Below are 14,274 nucleotides of genomic sequence, written 5' to 3'. Positions count from 1 at the left end.
GAGAATGGATGGCTGTGTGGTTTGGGGGTTTTGTGCATGTGGTTGGACAAGGAGATGGCAGTAGAGGAAGCAGCTCTGACATTGACCCCGATTTTTGTGCATCTCCTGGCCCGGATCCAGCTGTACCCCATGTGGCCAGCGGACAGACACCCTTCCACCTAGACCTGCCCAGGACCATGGTGATTAGCCTGGCATTTCTTGAAGAACAGATTCATGTAGCGCCTGTGGCATGAATGAATCTGCTTCACTTTTAGCCTCCAGCCTACATTTTGTTTTTATTTTAAAGATTGTCTTTTTATTTGAGAGACAGAGAGCATGAGCAGGGGGAGGGGCAGAGGGAGAAGGAGAAGCAGACTCCCTGCTGAGCAGGGAGCCTGATGCAGGACTCGATCCTAGGAGCCCAGGATCATGACCTGAGCCAAAGGCAGACGCTGACAGACTGAACCACCCAGGTGATCCAACCTGCTTGTTTTAAATAGATAAAAATAGACCCATGGAGAACTTGAGAGCTTAAGCTTGGAGGGTGGGGAAGAGCTTGCATGAGGAGCCTTGGGGGTAGTGATCAGAATCATAATTTCTCAAAGCTATGATGAAGCCAGGATTGGTTGCTCTCCACCACGAAGAACAGGAGAGTGTGTCAGAGACTGGAACTTTGAAGAATTCAGAACATTAGCTCATCTTCTCTTTGTCGTCATTCCTCTTTCTTTTTTCCCACCCCGGAAGCCAAGCACTAGCTCGACAGAAAGCAATCAGGAGTTGATTCTTCAGCAGTATTGGCCAGAGGCATGGGGGTGCCTATTGGATATTGTCCCTAGGATGCTGGACATGTCTTGCTCCCAGCCGTGACGATCCTCAGCTCTCTCTGGAGCTCAGCGTCCCGTTTCTGGAAGCTGAATCCATCCCTGCATTACCAAGTGGGGCCGGCTTTGGTCTGTTTTTGATTTTGAAGGCTGAGGTCATCTGAGAGCAGAGAGCTCTGGGTGCCAGGCAGGCCCCCTCCTGGCACTGACCCTGCTGTGGTCCTCCGTGCGGCGCCCTTGGAAGCCACATGGGTCCTGCATGTGTGTTGGTTTTGTTTTACTCATTGGTCACAGCCTGGTCAATCTGTTCCTTACTTAGATGCACCAGGGGAATTTTTCACCACATAACAAACCATTTGGAAGTTAAATAGTCCTTTAAATATCTACTCTCTAAATTTGTTCTGAAGATAAAAAAAAATTTAAAAATTCCAATTGGCCTAAAGTGGAGTCTGCTACAGCTGCTGAATCCTCTGATTCTTGGAATATGTTTGACTCATGACAGTCTCCCAGATGTTTGGCTCCTGTTCAAATGAGGTACAGAATGAGCAATATTTGTGTTTTTAGGAACTTCTGAATTAAACATATGGTCATTCATTCATTCATTCATTCCACAAGCATTTCTTCAGCCTCCCCTGAAGTCCCACCACAACCCCTGACCCTCCCCAGCATCCACTTGCTCCCTCCAGCCTCACTCTTTCACACTTATCTCCAGCCGTGAACACCAGAGGAGCAGGGATTAGACTCTGGGACAGGTGGAGATGGGCTGGGCTTGGCTTGCCTGAAACAGGGTGAAAGGGCCACACAGGCCGTGACAATTTCCCTTACTCAAAGCTCACTGTGGGCCGGGCCCTGGGTCATGTACTTTCCCCGCCTTACTTCATTTCATGCAAGTAACTCTAGAAAAAAAGGGACTATGATTAACCCCAGTGTAAAGATGAGGAAACTGAGAAGTCACTTGTCCAGGGTCACGTAACTATCACTTGGCAGCTCAAGTGTGACAGCAAAGCCCATATCTTGGCCACTAGGCTATGACCATCCTTCAAACTATAAACCCAGGGGTGCCTGGATGGCTCAGTTGGTTAAGCATCTGCCTGCAGCTCAGGTCATGATCCCGGGGTCCTGGGATCAAGCCCCGTGTCGGGCTCCCTGCTCCCCGAGGAGCCTGCTTCTCCCTCTCCCTCTGCCTGTCTCCCCCACTGCTTGTGCTCTCTCTGTGTCAAATAAATAAATAAATAAATAAATAAATATTAAAAAATATATAATCCCAGGACATCAGGCGTCACTCTGGTGTGTCCACCACGACTTGGCACTCAGCCAGAGAGCCTTCGGTTTATATTCATGGCATAGGTGGCAGATGGGAAAGACATGATCTAGAAGACAGGTCCCTGGCGTGGGTGGCAGTGACGGCCTTACCTCTCTTACCAGGTGTGGTGGAGGATGTGTGTGTCATGGAGGCCTGGAACCCAGAAAAGGCTGCCAGTTGGAACCAAGCCCCCAAACTCCACTACCGCTTGGACTATGACCAGCAGAAAGCAGAACTGTTTGTTACTCGTCTGGAAGGTATTACTTTATTTGACTTTCATGGGATTCCATGTGTCCGTCTCCCCTGTAGGAGCTGGGCAGGGGGGATGAGAGCATCTGTGGCCCAAGGGAGCACTCTGTAATGAACGAACCCTGAAATGTGTGTATAGTTCCCAGCCCCTCTCGTATAACCTCCAAAGTGGAGAATCCTGGTTGGCAAATATCCTTCCCCCAAATGGGGATTCGGGTACCAGGCTCCTTCTATCAGGGGCTCCGTAATCCTCCCAGGCCTCCTTGTCATCTGAACCTAGCAGGTGGAAGAGAGGGAGAAGAGGGAGAGAGCACAACCGTCCCTTAAAAGCATGCATGACCTGCACAGAACATGCGTCACTCCTGCTCGCCCCTGGAGCTCGGTCACATGGCCACTGGCTGCCAAGGAGCCTGGGAAATGTGGCTTAGCAGGTGCTCGGCACAAAGAGGAAGGGGGTTTTAGTGAAGAGCTAGCCATACCCTGCCGCAGGTGCCTTTGACATTGAATGGGGCTTTGTGCCAGATGTGGAGGGGATTCTGAATGGGCAGCGAAGCTGCTGAAATCCAAGAACTGGGCAGTCTTTCCGAGGGGGTCAGGATGTCCCTGGTCTCCCTACCCCACCAGTTCACTTTACCATCAGCAAACAAAGCTGAGGCTTTGCAAAGGAATTGAGGTTAACAGTGGACCATTCTATGGCTCCTGGGAGCTGTGAGCAGGAGAAATTGGCCTTCTGTATTAAATTTTCTGTTTCTAGGGAGTGTTTCTCCTTTTTATGTTCTTTCAAGTTTTTTTTTAGCATTTTCACATACTTTATGACATTTGGTCTTCACAACAGTCCCATTTAGCAGATTAGTAACTGAGGCCTAGCAATCAGGTGACTTGTCTGAGATCACTCCAGCTATTGGTGCCAGAGTCAGGACTAAACCCCAGTTCCCCTGGAGCTTGGTGGAAAGTTCTAGCAGGACACATGGCTTCAGTTTTTCACCTTCTCTTCCTGGGAAAGGTCAGCTACCATTTCCCAGGGGATCATTGAGCAGCCAGCCAGAAGAGCATCACGGGTACAAGTTTCTGGATCAGTTCACACTGTGAAGCGTTAAAAACACCCAAGTTTAGAATAAGAGAATGACAGAGGTAGTGGCCAAGCAAGTCGTGTCACCAGTGGCTATGTGGTAAATGTTTAAAGGACAGAACAAACAGGTACGGTATCAGAGCACAGAAGTCATTAGAGGTTTGTGGGGCCTGGCATCCCGGGGACACCTCATAGGCAGAGGGTGGGTCTCTGGGAAGCACCCCATAGTGTCCCTGTGGTCTGGGGACAGTGTGTGTGACACTGGCCACCTCGGGGGAGCTGCTGTTTCTGAGTCTCACTGAGAGGTGATTCCACAAAGCCACGGTGGTCAGCCTGAGGCTCTCAGACCCTGAGGTCACAACCACGAAGCCAGACCCGGCAGCTCGGGCCCACCTGTGCTTCTCCCCTGCCCTGTCTCGTTGGCTGCAGCTGTGACCAGCAGCCACGACGGAGGCTGTGACTGCTACATCCAAGGCAGCGTGACCAACAAGACCCGGACCGTGGAGGCCCAGACGGCTCTGAGGAAGCGGCAGCTGCACACCACCTGGGAGGAAGGCCTGGTGCTCCCCCTGGCGGAGGAGGAGCTGCCCACAGCCACCCTGCTGCTGACCCTGCGGACCTGCGACCGCTTCTCGCGCCACAGCGTGGTCGGGGAGCTCCGCCTGGGCCTGGACGGGGTGTCTGTGCCTCTGGGGGCCGCCCAGTGGGGCGAGCTGAAGACTTCAGTTAAGGTAGGGTAACCCCTTGCCGGGAAAGGTGAAACCTGGTAGTGGAGCTTGGGGTGGAGGCACTGGGCCAGCAAGTTTCACAAACCTTCCCAGTGTGTGGGTGTGCGTGATGCGCACGTGCAAGGAAGATTGGAGTGGTGAACCGGGTGGAAGGCTGGAGCAGACGCATAGCCCAGACTGTGGAATTCCTGGTGTCTGCTTTTGCTTCTAGCTTGCCATGCAAAGATGCCCCTGCCATCATGGAAAACATGTTATGAGTGTATTGGCTCTAATGCTGACAGTAATATCCCCATCTGAGTTCATGGACGCTCCCTGTGTCCCTCCTGCGTGCCACGCACTGCACCGGGGATGACACCACATAGAGCCCGTCTCTCCATAGAACTTACAGGCCAGAGGGATGCATTGGAGCAAGCGAGTGACGATGAAAGCAATGATATTGGACCTGTGTTGAATCCTAGGACATCTAAGAGAGGCTAATGTGAATGAAGTACCCTGATGGAGGGTTCTGGAAGGCCTGGTGTGAAGTGGTGTTTGTGTTGAGCTTTGAAGGACGGACTGGGTTGGGGCAGCCCCAGAGCTCAGAGCTCTCTGTGGCCACCAGCCCTGGGACAGTTCTCCCCACGCCTCTGCTGCCGGGGGAGCTGAGAGTGGATGTGAAGGGTCTGCCGAGAGGCTGCACTGTTCAGAGAGGGGTCCCTTGGGAGCAATCTATTGTTCCTCACAGGCTGGGCAGCGAGGGGTTGGAGAGGTCAGGACCCTAGGACAGTGTGTGGTTATTTAGGCCCTCGGGTCAGGGCCTGCCACTATGGATGGAACCTTCTGGGGACCAGTCTCAAGCAGCTGGTCAGTGCCTCATCGGGAGACCACCTAGCCCACAAAGCCCTACTGCGTGGCCCTTCACAGAAAGCATTCAGTGACTCCTGTGCTCGAGTAATAAAAATACTAAAAAGGGCATTAATTTTCGAGTACTCACCATCTATCAATTCCTGTGCTTGGAACGTCACTTCAGTTCTTTCTCAAAGCAGCCAGGTGGAAACGACGCTGTGACTCATTTACAGACACGGGGACTGGGGCTTAGGGTGGTTGGGTAACCCACACAGGGTCACCCAGCTGGGACGCCACCAGCTCGGCCTTGCGGCCAGGTTGGTCTGGCTGTAGGTCGGGTGCTGTGTCCTCGCCACGGTGCCATGGAAGTGCCCTGCTGCACGGGAGGCCCCATTGGCCACAGCCTTTCCTGATGGTTCCGGCCGATGGGGACACCTGCCCCCCCTCCTTTCTGCTACCATCTCTTCCTTGCCTTACTTTTCTTTCTTTCCTGGGCTCAGAAAGTCAATAAAAATTGACAGCCATTCTCAGCTGGAACCAGGCTGTTCGGAAGCACGCTCTCTAATGAGTGTGTGATTTGGGACTTGAGCAGAATCACAGCCGGGGAAGAGGATCTGACACATTGGTTTATTCAGCTGGTAAACCAGCTTTCTCTGGAAGTGGAGGGGCTCCCCCAGGGCTTTGGAGACTTTGGTGCCACGGGGGCCGATCTAGCCTCTCCAGGGGGAAGTCTTGGATGGGCTGTCCCTCCCTCCTAGAAGAGCAAAACATGTTCATTCATCCCAAGAATACCTTGCCGGTTTCCAGCAGGTGCCAGGCCCCATGCCAGGAGCTGGGGACACAGCGGTAATTAAGAGGAAGCCCATCCCATCACGGCGTGCTCACTGTCCTCAGCATCATACTCATAGGTGCTACCGTGCCACAAAGACACCCTCACACCCTCGTGGCCCGCTAGCCTGCTTCCACGCTTGTGAGCGATGTCAGAGGCAGCATGTTGGCAGATGTAGGCCCTGGCACCCCAGGCGGGTGAGGGTGGGTGGGCCTGGCCCCAACTGGAGCGTGTGAGCTAATGTGAATGAGGTGGGTGCAACCTTCAAGTGGCTGCGGCCCCGGAGCCTCTCTCCTCTAGGCCAGAATGGGTTAACGGAGGGGCTGTCCGTGCCCCAGTTCGCACCGGAAGACGCTCAGCCAAAATGTGGCATGTGCGTCACCAAGGATCATGGAGCAACCCACTCCAAGGGCATCTTGGATGACTCATGGAGAGCCCAGGAGAAAGATGGGGGCAGGGTGAGGGTGAAGGAAGCCTTATTTTTGTTGGTAGGTGCTTGAAGCAGCAGAGCCGAGGAGGTAGAGGCTGCTAAGATCGCCGGGCTCTGGTACAGCCGGTGGGGCTCATCCGGGGCTCTTGACAAGCCCTTCACCAGCTGACGGGCCCAGACTCCTCTCACCTGGCTTAGGGGAGACAGGACGCTGATGCTGGATTGTCCCCAGCTACAGCCCAGGCCAACCGTGGACCTCCAAGAAGTGATCTTGAATCGGGAGGCTGGGGCCCATGCCAGCACTGCTGCCACCCCTCTGGGTGCCCAGACAGGTCCCTGGGCCCACTTCCTTCAGTGTGGAATGAGACGTCTGAAAAGCCCCGGGTTAGGACTCGGGCTTCGGTGTCAGACTAGACCTCCGTTCAAGGCTCGGCTTTGGTACTTCCCTTACTTTGGCTACGTGACCTCAGGCAGTGACGTGCCCTCTCAGAGTCAAGGTCTTCTGCGTAAAACAGGAATGAGATTAGTGTCGCTAGGGTTGTTGTCAAGATTCAGTAGGATGTCTCACTCTTCTTTCTCACAAGTATTTGATGTGTGTCAGCTGGATGCTACCTGCTGGGCAATGGCTTTGTGGAGCTTCCAGCCTAGTGGGATAGATGATGCAATTGCACCTAGCACATAGTAAGTGTTTAATTAGTCTTAGCTGCTATTATTCCTGTCATTGCCAAAGTCCCTGGCAGCTCCTGAATCATTTTGTCATGTGACCTAGTTACTCAGGGCCTTTTGAATCACTGGGTCAGGTTGAAGACATTCTTTCCCCCAGAGGAAAGGGGTGACTGGGCAGAGGGCTGGCCAGCCTCATCCAGACCCCCTCCCAAAACCCAGACTGACTCCTCTTCATCCAGAAACAATATTCCCACTTAGTCATCTCAAAAAGTGCTGGTTGTCCTTCCTTGATGATCGATGGTGATAATCTCAGCGGATAGTTCCACGGTGCTTACTGTGGGCCGGGCCCATTGGCGGGATATATTATTATTCCCATTTTACAGACGAGGATCTGGAGGCGTGGGGAAGTTAGGTAGCATGCTGGAGGGTGCACAGCGAGGGAATGGTATGACTGGAGCTCAGCCCCAGATGGTCTGGTGCCAGCGTCTATACCCTCAGTACCAACTTGGGTCAGTGACAGACATCTGCCTCCTGGGGGGCTCTTTGGGTCATTTATGTCCCTCGCTGGGTTTGTTGAAATTCCAAATTCTTTTTTTTTTTAAAGGTTTAACCATTTATTCATAAGAGAGAGAGAGGCAGAGACATAGGCAGAGGGAGAAGCAGGCTCCTTGCAGGGAGCCCAACGTGGGACTCGATGCCCAGACCCGGGAACACTCCCTGAGCCAAAGGCAGATGCTCAACCACTGAGCCACCCAGGCATCCCAAATTTCCAAATTCTTGTAGGAATTTCAGCAGAGATGCTCTAAAGCCAGAGACGGAGGAGAGGCATGTTGGACGCTTCGCGGAGGCATCCGTTACCTCCCGCAGAGTGTGGTTATTGCCAGCAGTCTCTGGGGCCCTTCCTACCACTGCATGCCCAGCTTTTCTGTTGACACAGTTGGCCATTCTGTTGACCAAACAAGGCCCTGCTCAGCATTTGTACATCACATTATTGACTCTCAGCCCTACAGGGGCTGGAAAGAATTATCTTTTCAAACAGAGTAATGAATCACAACTCCCCACTGCCCCAGGAGCCTGACCGGTGGATGCAATGGTTCTCAAACTGTGTCCCCTAGAACCCTAGTGTTCTATAAAGATACCCCAAGAGTTTGTAGGGGTGGTGGTAGTGAAGGGTCAGAAGGGGTCCTGGCCCTCTGCCCCTGCCACATCCTAAGTGTCATCTCTTTGATCTGTTTTCTGTGTTGGGTTTGAATACTTGATATTCAGAAAATCACATTTTGTGCAAATGAAAAGTTCTTATTAAAGCACATGCTGCCCATAATTCCTCTGTGCCCTCCTCCCTTCTGCGGGAAGGTACTGTTGGTGGGTAAAAGGTTTCTGGGATGCCTGTTGGATACAAGTCCAGTATGACCCCAGCCTCAGCTTTAGTTGATGGGTCAGCAGCCACCCCTAAATGCAGCTCCCCTGCATCATCCTCTCTCCTGTTTCAGGAGCCATCTGCAGGAACTGGAGAGGTCCTTGTGTCCATCAGCTACCTCCCGGCTGCCAACCGCCTCCTGGTCGTGCTCATTAAGGCCAAGAACCTCCACTCGAACCAGTCCAAGGCGCTTCTAGGAAAGGGTGAGTGAGATCACACGCTCTTCTTTAAATTCATATCATGTACCCCTGAGCCAATCCCTTTCTCGGGCCTGGGTACACCCTACCTAGAGCTCCCTACCTTGCAGACCCACATGTGAAGAACCAGTCTTACTCGTGATCAGAAGAAACTAAGGATCAAACCGTAGCCACAGAGAGGAGTATCTGGACTGTAGCTCAGCCTGTCACCCCCACTGGGCTGGATGCACCTCACTGGTAGCTGTCAGGAAGGCCAGGCTGCCCTCCTGTCTTAGCTCACCATCACTGTGTGCCCCACACCCACCCCAGTCTCTTCTTTCTTCTCAGTTTTTGCCAACCTGCCACCCCCACACCAGCTGAGTGTGGGTGCTGACAGAAGGTGTGTGGGTGCATGGGCTGAGGCTGCCCGAAGCTAGGGCGTCTGTGCCCCATATACCCAAGTAAGCATCTCTTCAACATTCTGGAAGCCTCAGTTTTTCCTTCTGGATCCCCCAGCACAGACCTCGAGTCTTGGGCACCAAAGAGGCTCTCTTGTCAGAGCAGGAAAGCAAGCAGCACTGGTTAGCAGCGTGATACCTGGACCCAGAGCCAAGTGTTCATAGCAGGATATAAATAAACAGATATTTATAGCAGGATACAAATAAAGAATTACCACCGCATTCAGAACCTTTGAATTTGGGGCAAATGAAATCAGAAGAGCTGGTCTTGCCTACAGAGCCCCCAGCCAAAGTGTCAGAATTCAGTGCCTTTCCTCATCCCCTCCAGACAATTCTTTGCTTCCTGCTTTTTTTTTTTTTTTTTTTTACAGCTCCTGTCAGGACAATTACAACACAACACTGTCTCTCAAATCTATCTGCTGAAATAACAAAGTAGCCACCCGGGGGTGATAATTATAGCCATAAATACCGGGGAACAATTATTCTCGCATTAGCTTCAGGAACCTTGACTAATGAAAACATAATCCAGCTTCTGAGCCTTGTAGTGTTCCATGCAAGCTTGTCCTGTGACCTGTGCTGATGTCCTGGGGGGACAGCTCTAGTGGTGCAGTACCTGTAGGGGCCAAGGCAGTCTGCCCTCACCCTCACCCTATGAAGCTGGGGTGCTCAAGTAAAATTTATAAACCAACAGAAGAGAAGAACTAAACCAACCAGCAGGAGACCTTCTATCTAAATAATCCACAAAAATGCTCGGATGGAGAACCGATGGGATGAAGGCATGGGGATGGCTCAGTTTTTCTGGTCTGAATTGAAAATCATAGCTGCAGTATACCTGAGCCATTATTGTGGACCTGGTTTGATGTGGGACATGAAGACACTTGGAAGGGTGCATGGCAAGTTGCGCTTCCAGCCTGACCCAATCGTGGGCCACCCAGTGACCACCCTGTTGTATTATACTGTTGTTGGTTTTCCACACTACAGTCTAAGATCTATGGAGGCAAGAACTTTTGCTGTACCCCCATGTCTAGTGCCTCAGGGTAGGCATTTAATAATTGTTGACAAAATGTATAACCCAGTGATGGCGGCAGAAGGGGGTGGGCCTGGAGAGGGGGAGCCTCGGTATAGATCTTCAGCCAGAGATGCTGTCTCTCCAGCCCTAAGACGGAGCATCACCCTGGGCCCACCACACCCCACAAGCTCACCCTTCTGTCTCTCTCTTTCCCCCAGATGTCTCTGTCAAGGTGACCTTAAAGCATCAGGCGCAGAAGCTGAAGAAGAAGCAGACAAAACGGGCCAAGCACAAGATCAACCCCGTGTGGAACGAGATGATCATGTTCGAGCTGCCCGATGAGCTGCTGCAGGCCTCTAGCGTGGAGCTGGAGGTGCTGGGCCAGGATGAGGAGGGGCAGAGCTGTGCGCTTGGCCACTGCAGCCTGGGCCTGCACGCCTCGGGCTCCGAGCGCAGCCACTGGGAGGAGATGCTCAAGAACCCTCGCCGGCAGATCGCCATGTGGCACCAGCTGCATCTGTAGCCAGCCACCTGGGCTCCTCCCTTCTCGGGCACAGCCCAGCCCGTCCAGCCCTGCTCTTCTCTTCGACGTCCTCTTTGTACCCCATCCTCATTCTGACACCCAGGAGACAGATGTGTTTGCAAAGGCCAGGACCCCGTCCCTCTCTTAGTACATTCTTGTTTCAAAAACATGAGCAGGGCAGTGTGTGGAAACAGGACATTTGGGTTGCACTGCAGAGTGCATTTTGCTCATCTGTGCTGTGGAAGAGACACTTGTCAAATACAGCCCATGGGCAGGTTTCTCAGGTGGGGTCAGGCCAGATGCAGGGAAAGTTTAATGTGGAGAATAATGTCTACAAAGAATGGGGGTCTTTAAAAATAAGCATTTCAAAACTGATGGAGGAAATAAAGTATCCTGGATCAACTCCTAGAGTTAGGGAGTGTCAGGGTGGGATGACGTCTTAGCCAGCATGAAATTGTGCCCCTGACCCATGACGGTAACCCAGTAACTAAGGTTCTCGAACCTTAGTGTGTGAAGATCACCAGCAGATCCCCCGGGGGCCCACCTGTTGACATTCCAAATCAATATTCCTGGCCACAACCCAGGCACCTGCATTTTTAACAAGCACCATGTGGTTTTGATGCAGAGGTTGGAGCAGTGCACTCGGAGAAATCCCTTCTGCGACATTCCAGACAGGTTTTCCCAGAGTCCCAGTCAAGACTCCAACACCCTGGGGCAGCCAGCTCCGATGCTGGACATCTCAACTGTCAGTGTGAAATTTGGGAGGCCTCTCTGGGTTTGTTTGTTTTTATTTAATTATTTTATTTCTTAATGTTTTCATTTGTGCTCTTCAGATCCTGTTCTTGGATTGAACTTTGTGCTTTTTATTGAAGAACTCTGTTGTTTTATCTCAAAATCAGTTTATGTTATACTCGGGGAGATCTTCCTTAACAAGGTATAGGTGGGATCCCCTGGTTGTCACCAGGCGCTAGTTGTCACACCCACCAGCATCACCAAAGTGACCATCTGAGACAGATCCATCTTTCTCAGCGTTGCAGCCATTTCGGGAGGAATTCAGTGTGAGGCACATATTGATTTAGTCTATTGTATCTGGCTACATGGAAGTGAGAGAAGAAGGGAACTTGAAATAGGAAAAGAGAGTCTTTTGCAAATGTGCCTCCCTTCCTCAATTTTCAGGGCCGCCACTTTCATCAGTAAGTAACCAGCAGCTAGGTTTCAAATTCCTACCTTCTTATTCCAAACAACTGTCCACATGGTCAATTAAATGCTGAATCTTGCTGAGTGGGTATAGTATTTGCCCATGAACCAGGATCCCTGGGTTCTGTTGTTGGCCACCTGTAAAATAGGCCCAATGACATGGCAACTCTAGCTCTGTGAATGATGAACTAGTGTTCAGAAACTCTGGGCGCTCCCTGACTAAAAACAAACTGTAGCCACCCGCAGATCATCTTTAAGCTTCAAGATGGCAGCTGACAATGACTGGAAGGTGCCAGAACCATCCCAGGCACTTCCAGAACCATGGACTCTGCATTTGGGCTCGTCGCTACTGATATCCAAACTGGGCTTTCAATTGTCACCCAGTCCTGTGATCTACAAGGGAACCCCCAGGCGAAGTGGGTAAGGGCCATGCTTCATGCCTGCAACAAGTCAGGCCATTCTTGGCCTCCCCCTGAGAATCGGAGCAGGGGCCTCATCACCGTTGGTCATGACTTTCCCTTTCTGTGCCGTAGAAAAGCATCCGAACAAAAAAAAATATATCGAATCCCTGCTTAATTGGAAAGTCTTTCAGATAATTGGAAATCTTGCTCATTAGGGTTGGCCACCTCCTGCCAAGTTTTTTTTAGGCAAAGCATTTGTTAGTAATTTCCTATAACATGTTATTGAGGCTCCCCTCGCACTCTGGTCCCCCGGTTTTGGTTGGCATGGCCACAAGAAAACAAAACATTTCCTATGTGGGCTGACCAGTACTCTCTTCTTGGCAACATCTGCTACTCCGATGTAGAAAAGTCTGGATTCTAGACTGAAAATCAGGAAACATGGATTCTGCTTCCTTAGAAATCTATGCACCTGCCCCACAGTTGTACTGCAGGATGTCTGAGGTTGGTTGGGGAGCCTCTGATGCCAGAAATATCAACTCTGCCCATGGTCGTCCCATCACCAGGCATCCATTCCTTTGTACTCCAAGGATTTCGTTTTCCAGATTCCAAACTAAAGATTGCCCCCGATAGGAATCAAATGCCACCACAGGACATCTCACTTAGCAGCCATGCACAGGAACAAGATAGGTCTTGCAGGTGGTTTTGCCCTTTGTGTTCACCGCTGTGTTCCAGAAACCTAGAATAAAGCTAGCTCGTGGGCCCTCATTAAATATCTGTTGAATGAATTAATGAATGAAGATTGGATAGGGAAGTAGACAGGAAAAGATACCTTATGGAAGTGACATAAAAATCAGTCTGCCCTGAGTCCTCAATGATAAAAGCATCCGCCATCTCAGCAGTCGGCCTGAACATTCACATGCGAGTACTCCCCTCCACCTGATGAGAGCTCGTAGCTTCCGTATAAATGTAACTAATGATTAGAAGAGAATATATTTGCTGTGATTTTCCACCAAAACTCCATCTTGGTGAATTGCAAGTTGCCCAGACTGCCAAATCGACAGACTTCAGTAATCTTCGCTTCCACGTACGTGGTACCAGACACATTTACAATTTACTACCAACCACGAGTAATTGAGCTTGTGTGAAATCAACTGATCATTTTTGAAAGGAACAGCTTGTACTTGGTCAGGGAGTGTTTTCTAGAAAGGGCATGGAACAAGGTGAAAATAAAGTGAGAACCCATCATAGACAGGGCTGGGGCCCCCAGGATGACCTGGTTCTTTCCTAGATACGGTGATGCGGATCGAGAACTGGGAGTCCACCCTCATTAATCCGTGACTCCACTTCTCGCATCAAATCAGTATGTATTGGCCGAGTGCCCATCGGTCAAGACCTGGCACGGGTCTATCCATTTCAATTTGAGAGATGACCTTGGTGTGGGTTGAGTGACCCATCACTCCAAATGACGCTGTGTAGAGAGGGTAAGTTGGAAGAGAGGCTCTCCAGGGGCAGTTCCTTTGGGATGGAAAGGTAGCCATGGCCTAAGCCAGATCGAGGCGAGGACCCCCAAAAGAGAGACCTAGTCCTTGTGATTTGTTTCTGCTGCCTGTGTTTCCTGTTGTCAGTGCTAAGTGTGTGTTTGTTTTGCAATCATGAACCGAAGCACAAAAAGACGCATGAGACATTGTAGTCCTATGTCTGGTGTCATACTTGGGAGCGAGAAACCTTTCAGTGGTAAATAAATAATTTCGAACTAGGTCAGGTGCCCGGTGTTTTCTTTTTCCTTTTCACTTAATATTTGAATGCACAAACAATAATTTGATAAACCCTCACAAGCCACTGCTGAGTTTTACAAAATGTGGCAAATGCCATCCAAGAGCCCTTGGTCTCACTCAGGAGACCGCCGTGTTTCTCCCCACCCCAAGCAAGTCTTCATCCCTTCACTCCAGGTATTTGCCAACTCTGAGCAGTGTAAGAGTATTTGTGTGTGTTTTCGACGTGATTTAGATTGCATCCCACTATTTTGGCTCCATATTAGAATTTTTGGCTTGACCCACGCAGACATAGGTAGCTCTAGTTCATTTGTTTATTTACTTACTGATTTATTTGCTGCTGTATCATGGTCCATTGTATGGGGAGGCCACAATCCCATTCTCTTACTGATGTACATTGAGATGTTGCTTTGTTTTTTCTA

At 50.9% G+C, this 14,274-nt stretch overlaps 1 protein-coding gene across 1 annotated transcript in view; it reads left to right on the top strand.

Annotated features, from left to right (window-relative positions):
- Window positions 1-13,837, top strand: part of SYT13 (synaptotagmin 13) — a 44,896-nt gene extending 31,059 nt beyond the window's left edge. The window contains exons 3-6 of the mRNA XM_026004131.2: window positions 2,226-2,360; window positions 3,851-4,152; window positions 8,390-8,519; window positions 10,178-13,837. Coding sequence (XP_025859916.2) covers window positions 2,226-2,360; window positions 3,851-4,152; window positions 8,390-8,519; window positions 10,178-10,482 — 872 coding nt within the window. The 3' untranslated portion in view covers window positions 10,483-13,837. The remainder of the gene's footprint in view (window positions 1-2,225; window positions 2,361-3,850; window positions 4,153-8,389; window positions 8,520-10,177) is intronic.
- Window positions 13,838-14,274: the final 437 nt, after the last annotated feature.

The sequence above is a fragment of the Vulpes vulpes genome, chromosome 5, assembly GCF_048418805.1.
Source record: "Vulpes vulpes isolate BD-2025 chromosome 5, VulVul3, whole genome shotgun sequence".
NCBI lineage: Eukaryota > Metazoa > Chordata > Mammalia > Carnivora > Canidae > Vulpes > Vulpes vulpes.
This window is presented reverse-complemented; position numbering and strand designations above follow the sequence as displayed.